Genomic DNA, 18318 nt, shown 5'->3' on the forward strand with positions numbered 1-18318 from the left:
AAGATCCAACACCAGTTCAGTGAAAAGGGATATCAGAGGGTAGAAAGTAATGTGGAGGAGATAAACGCTATCACAAACCAATATGAATGTTCAGCACAAAAATCTACTCAGATCTCATCCAGTTTGTCTGTTTAGAGTAGACCAATGTGAAAAAAGGCATATGGGCTGAATGAAAATGCAAATTCACTCTTTGAGTAGGTGCACAGCTTTTTTGTTTCTGATGCACTGATGTATTGGCCGATAAAAGCAGTTATCAGCCCTATCGGACAGCCATTTAAATCAACTGATGACCAGAGCCGATTATATCCTGTCAATCAAAAGGCAGTGGAAAGATGTCAGACTACATGTGGCTTGTCATACAGTACTATATAAATGTCTCTGTTGAATGTAGGTAATAATAATGCAGTAATACACATTAATGCAATTTCTCTTCTTAAAAACAGCACTGTTAATGCAGGTTTGTCCCGTTTGCTAACATTCTGATCAGAAACAAAGTCTCAGCTTTCAAATTTGGCCTGTTTTATCATGAAAATCAAACAATAAATGTCGTTTTGAAGCTGTTTAATGTGGCGTGACAGATGGCTTAAGCTGCTTCAGTTCAAGTGGCATCATCTTTCATTTTGATAAAAGTTATAGCGCAAAATAAATGTGAATGAATAGCAGAAGTTATGTTGAGAGATACAGTATCATCATGCATCAAGTAATCACTCCATTAGTGTTTCAATAATTAAAACTGCTTGTGAACAATAAGTCACTTAACGTTACATTTTGGGTAAGTGTACCCATTAAGCCCACGGAAATCTAAGTTTAGCTGTTTTTATAGATATTGACATTGTTATACGAAGAATTATTTGTTAAAATGTAAGATTTATCTCTCATTTGAAAATGTATAAATTAGTGGATGTACATTGTAGAATATAAAATATTATAAAATTAAAATATTTTATGAATAAAGTCAAAAGTCTGGCATAGGATTAATTGGTATTTCGGCTCCATTTAAGCCTGCAGTGTTCCAAATAAGCCCACATCATGATTGATTCACAAACATATTTACATTTATTGATTTAAAAAAAAGTAAAACATCAGTATATTTATTCAGTGAGAGCGAAGTATTTTAAAAAATAAAAATCATTTTACTAATCTACCAATAACAATCAACATTCAACCTGATGAGCATCAGCGTTTGTATACAGTTTAGTTTTTTAGAGTTATCAGTATATCTGAAAATAAATATCAGTTGAATATAATAGTTAGTTCTGTTTTTAGTTTCAACCTTTTACTTTATAGTAGTGGACCAAATTAGTTTACAGCATTGGTTGTGAGAGATTTTATTTTCCAAAAAAAAATAAAAAATAGGCCTACCTGAATTTTATTTTTTTTTTCAGATGAATTGATATTGAATCCAGTTGTGTAATACTACATATCGTCATATTTTCTGAGACGGTTATCATACTGTCTGTACTGTATCTTAAGCATTTGGCAGCATAATAAAATTTAAACCATACAGCACAACATTACCACTGAACTATCATTATCAGCAGACAGCATCCCTATAGTTTCTGAAGCTCAATTATCTTATTTAAATATTTTCAAATAGCAGTTCAGATTTCTGCATTTACTGTGGTGTTTATCAAACACAATAGTACAGAGACAAGAGGCCGGTTACATACTTGTCCTCTGCTATTCACTGTCCCTTCACAAAAAACAAAAAAACCTTGCACTGAGGTTGAATGTGTCTGCACAGACTCATTAACAGTCGTTCATTCAAATGGAAATCTTTACGTTTGTCTTGGTGTGAACAGGCCTCAACAGGCAGTGTTGGTTTAATGAAATGAGATCAACTCTTTTAAGTGGGTTTGAGGTGTGATGTTCAATGTACCGCATGTGACACGAGTGCTTCATTAGCTGATTACACAGAGTTGTGTTTCTCCTTGCTGGCTTGATTGATGAATTAGCAGGAAGCCGTGTTTATCCTGTACTTATTTCCAATCTTTGTCTGTTTAAAGGTACGAGAAGATGTGTTAAATGCCCTGAATAACAACTTTCTGCAAACACTCAATCAAGCCTGGAATGACCACCAGACGGCTATGGTGATGATCAGAGACATCTTGATGTACATGGTGGGTCCTCATGACAGTCTTTCATTGTATGTTGATTGATTTTTGTCTTGATGATGCTACTTCATAAGTGGTAGCTTATTACTGAGCTTGTGAGGCATTGTTGTGTTGATAAACCTCAATCATTCTGGGGCATGTTTCTCAAAAGCAACTATTGCCGCTAGTTCCGTCGTTACCAATAGTTCAATGGAACTAACGACCATAGTTAGCAAACAATGCTTTTGGGAAATGCAGCCCTGGTTAGCTGCATTTCAAGTTCTAATTCCCATTTACAGTGGTGGCCAAAATTATTAGAACACTAGTATTTTCACCAGCTGAAAAATGTTTTTAAGTCCGTTACATTTCCAATTCATTTTTGCCATTAATTGTAATCCAGTGAGAGTTTTGTCTGACAACAGCCAGTGCTCCACATAGAGATCATCCAGTCTGTCTGGAATGAAGAAACAGAACAAACTGAGACAGACTAAATCCAGAAGAACTGTGGCAACGTCTCCAAGGCTGCGTTTACACTGGCACAAAAAAATCTGATTTAATGGCGTTTTAATGCCGGCGTGCTGTATATGCGCTCGCATTTTATTGAGATGGAAACTTTTCATATGTAAGAAATTGCACATTCAGGAGCTGGTTTTCAACCCCTGCCCCGTGAATTTTGAAAATACAACAGCTAAAAGCTACATTATATTTCTCAGCAATGAGGTGATAACTTAGCAGTTTTTGTAATTAAGCCGACAAGTTTGTTTGCAATGCTTCACAGTCACTCACTCCCTCGCACGTGGGTGCATGCGTTCATTCATTCTCTCTCTCTCTCTCTCTCTCTCTCTCTCGTTAATTCATTCGAATTCATTTCAATAAATATCATCTTTAGTTTCATTTTTAGTTCACTAAAGAATTCTACCTCTAACGAGCAGTAGATAAAATAGTCTAACAAATTTAAAATTGCCGTTATTTTCTGGTCTTTATCTGTTACGTCAGATTTTGTGCTGCAAAACATCCATGACAGCCGTTGTCCATGCTGGCAAATAATAATGGCCATTCGACGTGAATTATATAAATAATTTTAATTGCACAGTCATTGAAAACCCGAGGGTCTACCATGTGCATAGTAAAGTGATCACTGCAGACAATCCTATTGGGCAGGAATTAATGTAAAGACCGATATCGGATACCAGTCGTGTCTAAAGTGAATGTAAACAGACGGGCCAAAAGATCGGATTTGTGCATTAAGACCTGCAGTGTAAATGCAGCCCAAGACGCTTCAAGAAACCTTCCTGCAAAGCTCCTGAGAAACTCTGCTCAAGTGCACCGAGGGCAAAAGCTGCTTTAAACACAAAGGATGCTCACACCAAATGTCGCTTTATCAATTAACTTCTATTAACTAAATTAAAGGAAATCTATTTAAGACATTATTTTTGACAGCATCCTCATTTTACAGCATTTTTACACAAGTGCCTAAAACTTTGAACAGTACTGTAGCTTTGCAGGTAGCTTTGTTGAAGCGTCTTGGAGACACAGTTCTTCAGGATTGAGTCTGTCTCAGTTTGTTTTGTTTCTTCAAGTCACTCCAGACAGACTGGATGATGATCAGATCAGATCTCTGTGTGTAGCACAAAACTCGGTCCCACTTTATATTAAGTGGCCTTAACGACTATGTACTTGCATAAAAAAATAAGTACAATGTACTTGCTGTGTTCAGATTGTATTGCAAAACACTGAGTGTGTCTGTATCTGTCAGCAGGGGGGCGTTTAAGGGATAGTTCACCTAAAAATACAAATTATGTCATCATCATGTCTCTCATGTCATTTCAAATCTAGATGCTTTCTTCTTTGTAACGCAACAGACATTTTGAGAAATCTCAGATTTTTTCCAAGGCCTGAAATTCATTTCAGAAAAGGTGGGGGAATTTTCCCCATTAGCTGACTCTCACTGCAATTATCTCACCTAAATGTTTGCTCACTTCATGGTTTTGTGTATTTTACCAAATATTGTAAACCATTTTAAAGGTGTTTGTAGGATTTTGACTCTACTAAAGCATAAAAATACCATAATATGTTTGCAGATATTTAAGAAACATGCTAAGTTAGCATACTTGTTTATCTGAAAAACAATGCTACAGTCAGTTATTCTCCTTTGAAAATGTGCGTTCCAGGCCAGAATGTGAAACCCGCCCACTGCCAGTTTACCCAATTGTATTTCAGCACCCCGGGGTTGCCAGTTGGCTGAAAACACAGAGTATTTAATGTCATTCATCGTCATGTGCGCTCTTTTCCGTTGGTGTCGTTAATCTGGCAACCTGTGTGTGCATCAAGTCTGAGGAGGAGGGGCCGCGTGAAAAAACCCTCTCCAATATTTAGAATTTGAACTGCAATACCTAGTTCAATCCTACATACAGCACCACAACACCTTCACTAACAAGCCAAAGATGACAATATTAATTGCATTATTTTTTAGTTAGTAAATTGATGCAGTTATGTGCTGAATCTTATTTATATTGTTACTAGGAAAATACTTTTGAAAACAAACTTGGATGCTAGACGGTACTATGGGGCTATTTTTGTTGTGCAAAAGCCAACACACTTTACTCAGAGGTTGAAAAACCCAGGTATAAAACCCTGTAGGAAAATCGTTTTTTTTAGTCTGAACTAGGGCTGTGCGATTTGGGGAAAATATCTAATTGATTTTTCAATCTGATTTTTGTGCGTTGTCTGTCATTTCGAAGCTGTAGTTACATACGTATTTCTTTAGTTTTAATTTGCCTAACTTTCGATCTGACCCTTTTTAAATGGTGGGCGTTAACGCAGTTGGCTGGCATTTCTTTTTGTGAATTCAAATACATTTAGTTTTTTTTTCTTCTGGATAGTTGTGTATTATGTTTCCAACCAAATTGACTGTTGCTTGGAAGAGCTTTATTTTCTGTATTGGCTTCATTCTTCTCTGCCTCTCTCCCCTTCTGTCTTTGTACAGGACCGGGTGTATGTTCAGCAGAATAACGTAGAGAACGTCTATAATCTAGGTCTCATCATCTTCAGAGACCAGGTGGTTCGTTACGGCTGTATTCGGGACCATCTGAAGCAGACCTTACTCGACATGATTGCGCGCGAGAGGAAAGGAGAGGTGGTGGACAGGTGGGCGTCTTTATTTTGTTTGAGTAGCCTCACACATATAGACCATGCAGAAAACTGTGCAAGTCATCATTATATGGCCATTTTTGTTGCCACACAACTACTTTATTTTTAATATATCAAAACCTACCTTTGCTAATGTACACACAACAGATTTTTTTTTTTTTTTTGCCAATTACTTTTTTTAAATCCTGTGATTTAAATTCATGTTCTTTATAAGTACTTTCTGCTCCGTTGTTTGTGCAAACACAATGAGCCCCTCTGGCTAGGACGAGTTTGGGGTGTAAAAAGTACCAAGACATTCTACATAAAGACAAATTAGGTAATATTTAATTTTAATGTCAAATTTATGGTATTAAAAGTCAAACTAGCCAGTGACATACTTTAGAGAAAGTAAAAAGGTCCACATTTAATTGTACGTAATGATTAATTTTTATATATTTTCTTTTTTTCTTTTTGAAATGAACTCGTTAAATCAAGAGACAGCAGTGTTTGTTTAATTTAAGGGATAGTTCACCAAAACATGAAGTTGCTGTCATCAGTTGCCGACTCTCATTTCGGTCCCAACCTGTATAGCTGAATTTTTTCTGTAAAACAAAAGATATTTTGAGATGTATTTTGTACGATGGAAGTCAATGGTGACCAACATTCATTAAAAGATCATTTATGTTGCGCTGAAGTAAGAAGAGATGTTTGGAACGATGTGAGGGTAAGTATATGATGACAGAGTTTTCAATATCCCTTTAAAATCACTTTATGCATAAAGCAAAGAATAATAACTAATTACCGATTTCATTTCATGGGGCCAATTATAAGTTCTTCTTAAAGAATACATTGTGGGTTGTTTTTTTGTTTTTTGCTCAACAGCGGCAGAAAAAATGCTGAATAAACAACTGATATTACCTCTCATCAATGTGTTAAATATTGGTTAACTTTAAACCTTTCTGAACATATAAGATTATTACGAGAAATTTTATTTAATACAATATACAAATATAAAAAAAAACAAGCCTCTAATTCTATATTTCATTCTAATTTAAGGCTCATTCAGAAAGATGAGGGGGATAAAATATGCACTCTTTACACCGTCTACAACACATTACAATATAAACACTGTCATAATTCATCAGCAGTAGATCATAAGCAGTCTGTTGGTGTAAATGCACAGTATTCATTGATCATGAAACCGCTCTGAAGGGACAGTGCTGCTTTTTAATTTTGAAATGTGCAGCGCTCATATTTATTTAATGAAATCAGCCTTTTGAAGTTTAGCAAACACATTAGGCTGCATCACCAGTTATGTTTTCCATCCCCAAATTTAAGACCTCTGAAAATGATGATTAAGATGTTTGTTATACGATTTAAGATATTTACCATTTTTTTATGGCCTTAAATGTTGTAAAACTTACATTTTTAGACTTTTTATGGGCACAAAGTCAAACTGAAAAGTGGAAATGGAAAAAAATATATATACATTTCTGATTTGCTGCTTTTCATAACACTCAGACTGGTTATTAAATGTAATGGGGAAAGGATCTGCAGTTTTCTTAGTGTGTATTGTAACAAGTGCTCGTCTTCATTCAGGGGTGCCATTCGTAACGCTTGTCAGATGTTAATGATTTTGGGCCTGGAAGGACGGTCCGTCTATGAAGAGGATTTCGAGGCCCCATTCTTAGAAATGTCTGCTGAATTCTTTCAGGTTTGTTACGCTTTATTGCATTATTATTTCTGTATCAGATGGTTTGTAGTTTGCATCACAGTGAATGTGTATATTAGCATTTTTAAAGTAAATGTTGACCCAAAGAATAAAAATACTCTTATTAGTGGTATAATTTACGCACTAGTATGTTGTTCCAAACCTGTATACTGTAAACCTTCTTTCTTTCACAACTACCGTGAACTGAATGTTGAATTGACCAGACTTTTATGTGAAGATTGCTCAAAAATATTTTGGAAATAGGGGGTTTAGAATGACATAAGTGCGAGTAAATAATGACTGAATGTGTAATAATTTCTACATTAATGTGATGTTTTCTGTTTCTGTTTGTTTCTCATTGTGCTTTTGTTTGAATTTTATTCGTCTTTTTCAGATGGAAAGTCAAAAGTTTTTAGCCGAGAACAGTGCAAGCGTGTACATAAAGAAAGTAGAGGCACGGATAAACGAGGAGATCGAGCGAGTGATACACTGCCTGGATAAATCGACGGAGGAGCCGATTGTGAAGGTGGTGGAGAGAGAGCTGATCTCCAAACACATGAAGACTATTGTAGAGATGGAGAACTCGGGCCTGGTGCACATGCTCAAGAATGGAAAGACAGAAGGTGCACTGTCCTCATCTCAGTCATTCATTATTACTCTTGTATTACATCAGTACTAAAGCTTAGTGGTTAGAATCGATGGATAATCGATATCTGGCGCCAAATATCGATATTTGCGTCTAAAAATGCGTGGAAATCGTGGCCGTGCCATTTTCAGCTTCTATCCAAGCGCGCTCTGAGCAACCATGATCCGCGTTCTCTATGAAGATGGGTTAGCACGAGGAGCCGAAGAATAAACAGGTTTCCAGCCACTGTATTAGCTTTACTGATATGTTTATGGAGATGAAAACTAGCTGCCCCAGAACAGCTATCAGTGTGGACCATAGGCACCGATCACGTTATTATTGCAGAGCGCATATTCAGTCCGCGAGTAGCCTCTCCGCTCGGATCGTAGATGTGTGAGAGAGCGCCGCCGGTGCGTCCAGTTTTATGTGAACAACACTGGATGCTCTCCCTCTCTCTCAGATATTACAAGTGCGAGTTATGCAGTGTGAACAGTATGGCACCGACCGGCAGAAACATAAATCTGCACCCATGGCATGGAGGACGAAACAAAACCTTGTCAGAGACGTAATGCGGCGCAGAAGTGTGTATGCTTGCCGCGCGTCTAGATTTGAAATAACGAATCTGAGCGTGCAAAAGACACAATGTGAACGTTTATTTCTTGGTGTGGGGCTCCGTTTTTATGACGAGAAGAGTAGAAAGGTTGAGAAAGCACTCCAGGTACATTTTGAAATGTACCAGGTTTATATTCTAGCTATCTATCTAGTTTTTTTCTTCTGTTTGATAAGCAGTTAAATGTGTTCGTTTACACACCGAGAAAAAGAAAAGTATAAGCTTTTAATAAGTCCAAGAATAAAATGATTAATTTACCCTACTCGACATGTTAAAATTTATTTGCAGAACTTTTTTTTGCTGTTTTCTAACAGTTTGGACTTGAATAAAGAAAGAAAGCTTGCACTTAACCTTTTCACAGGCATTTTGTTTAGAGATATCGTGATGTGTCATTATAGGATTTTCTAGAAATATATCAATTATCGCAGAATCGTGATATTATCGTTATCGTGAGCCATGTATCGTGATTATATCGTACCGTGAGCTACCCTGCGATTCCCACCCCTAATAATGTTAGATGTCAGTTTTATCACCATTTTCCACAATTTCTGTGAGTCTGTTAAACCATTTTTTTTTCTGTACATTTGACCGATTCTAGATAATGAGTTTGATTTTTACAAAAAAATGTTTAACTAGTCAACTTACAAACTTAACTTGCAACAGGATTCAAGTAACATTCACTTTATTAACCATCTGGTTAAAGAAAGTTTTATTCCAAGTGAAGTTCAACGTAGTGTAAATGTGAAACTTTTTTTGCATGAAATATGGAGACAAGTATTGTCCAAACTTGCCTAAAACATAGCCTATATATTCAGAAGTAATACAAAATAAGAAAAATTATAAATATTTCTTATTAAAAAAATGTACACATTGAGTTTTACAGGTCAACTCAAAAGTTCAAGGCAATTCAAGTTCAGAATGACTAAAAATATAACACCAGTAGACTTTTATTGACAGCAAATGTTTTGTTAAAAAACAAAGAAAATGCCAGAAGCTTTCAGTCTGTGACCATAATGGGAATATGAAATATCAAACTTATAGCAGTAGTTTTTTTTGTTTGTTTTTTTTGTTTTTGCATTTCACCGCCCTGCTTTTTCATGTTTTTTTTCTGTGCGAGCATGCTGTTGAAGGACGCGTTTGGACGTTGTGCTCACATGTCATGTCTTTTTCTAAAAATGTGGCGCTCAACTAAGTTAAAAGAAGTTCAGCTCACGTCTCATAAATTTCCCCTTTCCACTGCCTGCATCTTGTGTTTTTCTGTGATAAAGATAATACTTAATTGATATAGTTGTCCAGGCCTAGTTTGAAAGTGATCACTGCTCTGTTCACAGTGGACCTTCTTTATTCTGCTAATGTGACCGTACTCTTACACTAGGCAGAACACTAAATACATGAGCGATCACGTTACTGTATTCATAGTTGTGACTATGCAGAAACACATTTCTGAAAGAAGTGTCTGTGCTGCTTAATGGCCAAAAGAATTTTGGTTTATCACAAGCAAAGAAAAAAGCCACATTTGATCAATTAAAGATTAGATTTCATTTTGTTGCTAAATTCAAATTGAAACATTTAATGAGCTTGAATGAAAAATTCAGTGAACATTAAATAGAAGATGAATAGGAAGTTGACATCAGTGGTTTGGAAGCTTTTATGATATTATAGAGATAATATTCATGCTTGTGTGTGCAGACCTGGCCTGCATGTACAAGTTGTTCAGCAGGGTGCCGAATGGCCTGAAGACCATGTGCGAGTGTATGAGCTCCTATCTGAGGGAGCAGGGCAAAGCTCTGGTGTCTGAGGAAGGAGAAGGCAAGAACCCTGTTGACTACATCCAGGTAATAGAGATCATATCTAACTCATGGAACACATGAGATGTGGAAAAACCCTTTATGTTCAAACCTCCCTGTTTCTCTCTTCCTTTCTTAGGGTCTTCTGGACCTGAAGTCACGGTTTGATCGCTTCTTGCAAGAGTCCTTTAACAACGACCGTTTATTCAAGCAGACCATTGCAGGGGACTTTGAGTATTTCTTGAACCTGAACTCTCGTTCGCCCGAGTATCTCTCGCTCTTCATTGACGACAAGCTGAAGAAAGGAGTGAAAGGAGTGAGTCAGTTTCTCTAGTCACATGATTAGTGGATGCTTTCCAATATAGAAATCATGCCTAAAAACTTAATTTGAGCAACGCAGTATCAGTTCTTAAATCCTAAAACTGATCATTTAGTGTAGATTGTGGATGAGTGAAAAGGAAAGATGTGTTTTGCCAAGCATTATTAGTAGCTAAAACACTAAACCTTCCTAAATATTCCATACGCCATTTATAAAACCTTTGTTCATTAGTGCATAGTAGTTTTTTAATTGTTTGTAAATTACATATAGGAAGTCGGTAGTTAAACCAAGGTGTTTTTCTGTTGCCTGTGTTTTAGCTGACGGAGCAGGAGGTGGAGTCGATCTTGGATAAAGCCATGGTGCTGTTCAGGTTCATGCAGGAGAAGGACGTGTTTGAGCGCTACTACAAGCAGCACCTGGCCAGAAGACTCCTCACCAACAAGAGCGTGTCTGATGACTCAGAGAAAAACATGATCTCCAAGCTAAAGGCAAGATCTGCTGCTGTACAGAGCGGAGGCTCGGCGTGCCCTAACCCTGTATGTGTCTCATGTGCCGTTTCTCGTTCCACAGACGGAGTGCGGCTGTCAATTCACATCTAAACTGGAAGGCATGTTCAGGGACATGAGCATCTCAAACACAACCATGGATGAGTTCCGGCAGCACCTTACGTCGACAGGGGTGAGATGCAAATGCTACTCGATAGGGCTTTTTTTTAATGATATCGATTCGATATCGATTCTCAAAAGCCGCAAATCGATCTTTTCCGGTATTTATTTCAGCACACATTTAAAACAAGATCTGATTAATGTGATTCTTATGATTAGTCTTCTCCACTAGATGTCACCCTTATTTACCTTGAGCGATGTTACAACAGAAATCCTGTCATTCATTCAGTGTTTATCATGGCGGAGATACTGTTGATGAGAACCAAGAACAAAGCCATACGCGTGATTCGTAATGCTCAGGTGAAATGCTGTAGCAATACTATAAATCTGCAGAAGCATTTGACATCACGCATAAGGCGTCATGATTTCCGCAATGAATGGCGGATGGCGTGATGCGTTTTGTTTACTACACACATACTAAAGCGCGGACAACGCTCGCAGTGTTTTCTGCTGTCTCACTATATGATGATATCCACACACGAATATCATCTCCAGCTGCTCTGAGAGTCGTTTTATTAGCATTTTACCGTTTAATTTGAGAAAACTACCATCATATCACATGATACACAGCAGCTGCAAGTTCCTCATGGCAACCCGTCAAAATAAAAGTTTAGTTTAACATTAAGAAACTGTCAGAATATAAGACTCAATGCTACTACTACTAATAAATATTAATAAATCTTTATTTTTAAAGGAATAATCCCATTTATTTTTTTTAATTTTAACAGTAAACCTCTGTTGTGCAGCACTTTGTTTGCCAAAAAATAAAAGGGTTTCATTTTCATTTGATTAGGATAAATTATATTAATGTTTTATGCCTTCATCTGATTACCAGAAAAATTAAGAAAAACATTTTATAGGGCCCTATTATTGTTTAAGAAAGGACCCTATACAAAAATAGAATAGGTTTAAAATACAGCCCTGTGGCTCTTAATTTCTTTTCATTTATTCACCATTTGTAAACTGATGTTTACTGTTCATTTTTTAGAAATAACAATAGCTTTTGTATTAAAACTATATTCACTGAATGTAATAAAATAATAGAGAATCGAATTGAGAGCTTGCGAATTGGGACATATGAATCGATACCCTACTACTCTACCAGAATAAGTGCCTCAGTTGCACACTACAGTGAGACTGTAGTGATTACAGTGGATTGAGTGGTGTTTAATCATGTTTTCCTCTTAGGTGTCTTTAGGTGGTGTTGACCTCACAGTGAGGGTGCTAACCACAGGATACTGGCCGACCCAGTCAGCGACTCCCAAATGTAACATCCCCCCTTCACCAAGACATGCTTTCGAGGTCTTTAGAAGGTGTTGATTGTTGTATTTTGCAGTCGCTTTGTTCTAGTGTTTAACTCATTTGGCAAGAACTTTGACTTTCAGAGTCACTCCTGAGGTTTTGTGTGTGTTCACGGCCACTTAACTCTTTCATTGCAGATTTTATTTAGCCAAGCACAGCGGTAGGCAGCTCACATTACAGCATCACATGGGTTCAGCAGACCTCAATGCCACCTTCTATGGGCCAGTCAAAAAGGTACCAAGCAGTCTCTGAAGAATTCCAAAGACTTTACTTCTCTTATAATGTAACCTGTGATAATTTGATGTGCGTCTTTCTTCAGGAGGATGGCTCAGATATGGTAGGTGGGGCTCAGGTCACAGGCTCTAATGCCAGGAAACACATCCTGCAGGTTTCCACATTCCAGATGACAATCCTCATGCTTTTCAACAACCGAGACAAATCCACGTTTGAGGTACTGCACTCGTTCGTGCCACATTTAGCAAAGCTTGGGCAATTTCTCTGCTTTAGTAAAACATGTTTCTTGTACGAGTCCTTAAAATATAAGCAATAGTTTTAGTGCGAACAAGTCGTGAGATTGCCATATAATAATTGCTTTAACTAGTTCCAGTGCTGAAAGTTCTTTGTTAATGTTCCTATATTCAAAGTTGCATACTTTACATGTGCAGCACATTTTTTTTGTACCTTTTTTTAGTATATTTTTATGGTAACATTTTATTTTAGGGTCTCTTAACTAGTTGCTTATTAGCATGCATATTACTAGAATATTAGCCATTTATTAGTAGTAATTAACCACATATTAATGCCTTATTCTACATCCCTAATCCTACCCAATACCTAAACTTAACAACTACCTTACTAACTATTAATAAGCAGCAAATTAGGAGTTTATTGAGGGAAAAGTCGTAGTTAATAAGTGTTCCCTATTCTAAAGTGTTACCATTTTTAATATTTAATTTTTAAAATTGAAAGTGCCCCTATTATGCCATTTTTAAGGTTAAGTTGCTAATATCGTTTTATGAGTCTCCTAAAACAGGTTTACATGCATCCAAGGTAAAAAAACACTTTAGTTTTCTCAAGAAAAATAGCTTTAATTTGACCTCATTCCTAAATGATTCCTAAACGACTTGTGCGAAGCAGTTCAAAGAATCAGTCTCTCTAAACCCCTCCTTTGAGCCCTCGCTGCTGTGATTGGTCAGATGGTCTACCGCGTGCAGCACGAATGACAGACCATAGGGCGGACGTTATGCAAATGTGTTACTTCGTGACGTACAGCCGTAACAGAATAAGATTTGAATTCCTAACGACTCGTTTAGGCGATTGCGAGCCGACTCTTGACTTTTTTTTTTTTTTTTTTTGATAGACAATAACTTTATATCGTGCACTTTCGGCTTCACAACTTTGCAGAAAGTTTGTTCACATACTGCTACATGACACACTGCAGAAATGTAATATTCGAAAAGGCATAATAGGGGCACTTTAAAGCATGGTAAAAAAATGTGATAAATGAGATTGTACTGGCCTTCACTCGTAGTACTTATTAATCAGCCTGTGCATTGAATTAAATGGCATTGCTGTACTTTTCCCACATGTCCCTGTTGTTTTCCGCTCTTGACAGGAGATCCAGCAGGAGACGGATATCCCGGAGAGAGAGCTGGTGCGGGCGCTGCAGTCTCTGGCCTGTGGAAAGCCCACACAGCGAGTCCTCACGAAAGAACCCAAGTCTAAAGAGATCGAGAACGGCCACGTCTTCACGGTCAATGACCAGTTCACCTCCAGACTGCACAGAGTCAAGATTCAAACAGGTAACACTCAGCTTGACCGATGCTGTAGAGCTCAAGCCAAGATGAGATGTTCAGCAATGATCAAAACCCATACAAATACAATGTAGCTTTCATCTTTGAAATACTTGAAATAACAATGTTGTCTATTTTGATATATATTCAAATTGTATTTATTATTGTAATGGTAAAGCTCCATCACTTCAGTGTCACATGATCCTACAAAAATCTTTCTACAGGTTCAAATAACAGTTTTTAATTACTTTTTCTCAAACATATAATTGGTCATTTGTTTTCTCGATATCTAAATAATAAGCTTTTAATTTATGTATGGATTGTAAGGATAGGACAATATTTAGCCGAGAACCAACTATTTGAAAATCTGGAATCTGAGAGTATTAATATCAAATATTGAGAAAATTGCATTTAAAGTTGTCCAAATGAAGTTCTTAGCAATATTACTGGTCAAAAATGAAGTTTTGGTATATTTACAGTAGGACATTTACAAACTGTCTTCATGGAACATGATCTTAATATCCTAATGATTTTTGGCATAAAAGAAAAATTGATAATCTTGATCCATACGATGTATTGTTGGTTATTGCTACAAATATACCTGTGCTGCTTGAGACTGGTTTTAGAGTAGGGTCAGAAAAATAAAAAACACTGAGGAAGATTCAATTTTTGCAGTGCATGCAACATTTAATGCCATGACTGAAAAGACTAGAAAGACTCTGATTTGAGACCATTTTAAGGCCTTCATTTGTGAAAATGTGAATTAAGACTTTAAGACCCATAGAAACCATACTATGAAAAATAGATGATTTTGACCCATACAGTGTATTTATTGGCTATTGCTACAAATATGACTGCTTTTGTGCTCCGTGGTCACATATAATTTTTTTTACAATAGGAAAATATATAATAAATGTTTGTGAAGCAATTGATTTGGATTATGCTCATAGTAAAATGCATGTGTATAATGTATGTGCAGTTTAAATACAGACAGCAGACTGATTTCTGCAGTTCTGAGCTTGCGTCTCCGGCGTCCTGCTCTTCTGATATCCAGATTGCAGTTTCTCATGTTCATGTTGCGCCCTCTGTCATTCAAGTGTGAATTTGCTGCTTTTTTTTTTTTTAGTTTTTTTCTTCAATCCGGTGCATATTCACTTAGATTTTGGTGTTAAAGAACAATTTGTTGACTATTTTTGCTACAAGTACCCTTATTTTACATTGTTTAAAATACCTTATGTTCCAAATGATTATTCCTTTGATATATATTTCTTCTATAACTTCATCTGACTCTGTATATCTTGGTAATGGACCTTTTTCAGAGACTGATGCATTTCTGCAGCATTTTACATATTTATTTAAAATAATATACATTTTTATCACTATGCGTTTGTGTTACATTATTTTGGTTTTAAATTACCCTCCCCCCTCTTGTAGAAAGTCATGGAAATGCAATAGCGGATTTTTTTTTTTTTCCTTTGCTGTAGGAACAAACAAGAACACACAAAAATATATTTGCTAGAATCTCCCATTCATGTAAACTTTTATTTCTGTGAGGTATTTTCATATGCTTTACATCTGATTATTGAACATTGAGCTATTAATCACTGTGTTGTGTCCTGTCTGGAAGCATGGCTTATTTACTGGATGATTGCATGAGCTCTTAAACAGGCAGTACTTTGCAATGTATGACCAGTAGTACATAATTACGTATTATTATCATGGGCAGCCACTGCGTGAAAGTGCTGGAAAAGTGCTTAAATTCCACTCCTAAAAAACTGTAAAGTGGCAAATTTCAAGTAAAATCACTTTATTTTTATATATACTGTGAAAAGACCAAAATTATAAGAACATTGTTACATTAATTTTTGCATGTCACTCATCCATCCTTATAAATGTCATATTATGTATTGTGTTTCTTCTCACAAATACAGTATTTCAGGAAAGTAAGTATTGTTATACACAGCATCGTTTAGACGTACACCCATGCTGCTTTTCAACAGTTCTGCTAGTTAATCATTTGGAAAGTGTTTTTCTGTAACCTGTGTGTCACATCTCTGCAGTTGCAGCCAAACAGGGAGAATCGGACCCTGAGAGGAAGGAGACGCGACAGAAAGTGGATGATGACCGGAAACACGAGATTGAGGCGGCTATCGTTCGGATCATGAAGTCCAGAAAGAAGATGCAGCACAATGTTCTAGTAGCAGAGGTGTGGAGACTTATGGAGACATGTTATTTGAGAATAACAGTGTGATGTCATTTTTTGAACAATTGTTTATAGAGCTTCAGTTTGATCCTGCGTGCTTTTGTCTTTAGGTAACCCAGCAGCTGAAGGCGCGATTCCTTCCCAGTCCTGTGGTCATTAAAAAGCGTATTGAAGGACTTATCGAGAGAGAATACTTGGCAAGAACACCAGAAGATCGCAAAGTGTACACATACGTAGCATGAACAAGGAGCGCAATTAAATCTGGCATGAGAGAGCAAGTGAGCGAGCGAGCATTGTTTTGGGACTTTGTTACATACCTCACGTGGGATGTTATTTTATTTTATGCCCTTTTTGCCTTTTTTGTCATTCGTACTGGGAATAAACTGAGAAGAAACCTCTCATCTTCTAATGAACTAGTTTTAAATTGTTCTTTTCGATTCCCATGACGCTTTCCACTGGATTAAATTCAACACTTTTACAGAAGGTCTTGGTCTCTATGAGAGAAGTGATTTTTTTTTGTGTGCGTCTTCACAATCCTACAACCGAATTAATACAGTAAGCCACACAGTTTCCCAGCATCGGATATCATTACGACCATTCATATCATGAAATACCTTCTGAGTTATTTTCTTATATCTGTGTAAGTGTGTTTGCGTCTTTGGCACCTAATTTTGGTGTACAGGTTCTCGCCATCAGTGCTTTACCTGTAAGATTGTCAAATGTGTATCTAGTGACAAAGGGGTGTAGCGTTTGGTTCAAAGCATGCTTTTACTGAAGACTGATGGAGCAACACTTACACAGCATATAAAATGGTGGTTTGGCTGTCTTTTTTCCCTTGCCGTTTTTTTGTTTTTTGTTTTTCATGTCTAACATGGACAAAAGATGACTTAAAAGTGTTTTATTTTGATGAGTCCTTTGAAAGCAGTTTAAACAGGGATGGGGCGCAGTTTGTGTTTTCAGCATTATTATATTTCAATGTGTATAAATTGTAAAATAATTGTTATTGTACTCAATGCTGAAGTGAACTGTACAGGGCCTTGTTTTCATCATTAAATGTAGAAAAATACAGAAAAAAAAAACAATAAAAGGATTGGCCGTTTTGGGTCAGACTTTTTGTGTTCTTCCGATTTCCCAAATGGATGATCCTGGTAGGTAGGACATCAAATCTCAAGCAGTGATAGCAGTGTGAAATTACACATATTTGACATTAACAATGAGCAGTGTACAAACATAGAGCACAATAGATATGGTAAATGAGAGCTCAAATGTGCTGCTTAACACAAAAGAGCCAATGGGACCTTGTACTGTGCCCTCTAGAGGACACTATGGGGAATGCCTCCTGCATGACTGGTGACTAAATATGACAATGAATTTGATGTTGGCGGGCGACAGCCTATGACGTTCCTACTAGTGCAGCTGTGAGTATACAATGTGAGTAAAGGGGCACCTGTAGAACACATCATCCTCTTCTTTGTCTTCAGGAACCGTTTGTGGTGTGTCTAGGCAAGAAGCTATGGATAGCACTTGTGCCAAGTATTTCAGGAAGTGTTAATCTGTGTATGGGCAAGAAGAATGCATCCTTGGTCCTCAAGGGGGGTGAATGTATACATTGCGATTGTTTTTTTCTTAAAGAAGCTCCCTTCTTGTTGGTCCCCTTTGTTGATAAAATTGGGACAGCCATCCTCAGCTTGTGGACCTGCTGAGGCGAGTATGAAACAAGTCATGGTGGAGTTCACAGAGGAGTTTGAGAAAGGAGAAATGGATCTCTCATTCTTCTGTGGGTGATGACGATGCACTGTTGGATGAGGACCTACTGACTTGTACATCCTCTGATACAGCAGCTAGCGGGCTTCTGGCCTAAAGCCAAGAAAATGGGATGTGGCTGTTGAGGACAAAGTTATTGGCGAGTCTTCAAAGCCTGCCTGCACCGTGTACGTGGAGTTTCTTGAGGGTATTTCCCACGCCACAGACAGATTACATCTACCTTGGAGGCATGAGAAATGCCCCAGGTTGTTTTTCATGTCCACGTGTTAATTTCGTTGACGAAGACGACGACGAAAAATATTCGTCAACGAACCTTT

At 37.1% G+C, this 18318-nt stretch overlaps 1 protein-coding gene across 1 annotated transcript in view; it reads left to right on the forward strand.

Moving 5' to 3' along the window:
* Positions 1–17351, forward strand: part of LOC306854585 (cullin-3) — a 21448-nt gene extending 4097 nt beyond the window's left edge. Inside the window, exons 3-16 of the mRNA XM_079392726.1 lie at positions 2007–2120; positions 5080–5240; positions 6822–6936; positions 7328–7556; positions 9858–10003; positions 10095–10271; positions 10592–10762; positions 10845–10952; positions 12128–12252; positions 12379–12475; positions 12561–12692; positions 13857–14043; positions 16095–16240; positions 16348–17351. Coding sequence (XP_079248852.1) covers positions 2007–2120; positions 5080–5240; positions 6822–6936; positions 7328–7556; positions 9858–10003; positions 10095–10271; positions 10592–10762; positions 10845–10952; positions 12128–12252; positions 12379–12475; positions 12561–12692; positions 13857–14043; positions 16095–16240; positions 16348–16479 — 2040 coding nt within the window. The 3' untranslated portion in view covers positions 16480–17351. The remainder of the gene's footprint in view (positions 1–2006; positions 2121–5079; positions 5241–6821; positions 6937–7327; positions 7557–9857; positions 10004–10094; positions 10272–10591; positions 10763–10844; positions 10953–12127; positions 12253–12378; positions 12476–12560; positions 12693–13856; positions 14044–16094; positions 16241–16347) is intronic.
* The last annotated feature ends 967 nt before the right edge of the window (positions 17352–18318 follow it).

The sequence above is a fragment of the Barbus barbus genome (genome assembly GCF_936440315.1).
Source record: "Barbus barbus genome assembly, chromosome: 34".
Classification (NCBI taxonomy): domain Eukaryota; kingdom Metazoa; phylum Chordata; class Actinopteri; order Cypriniformes; family Cyprinidae; genus Barbus; species Barbus barbus.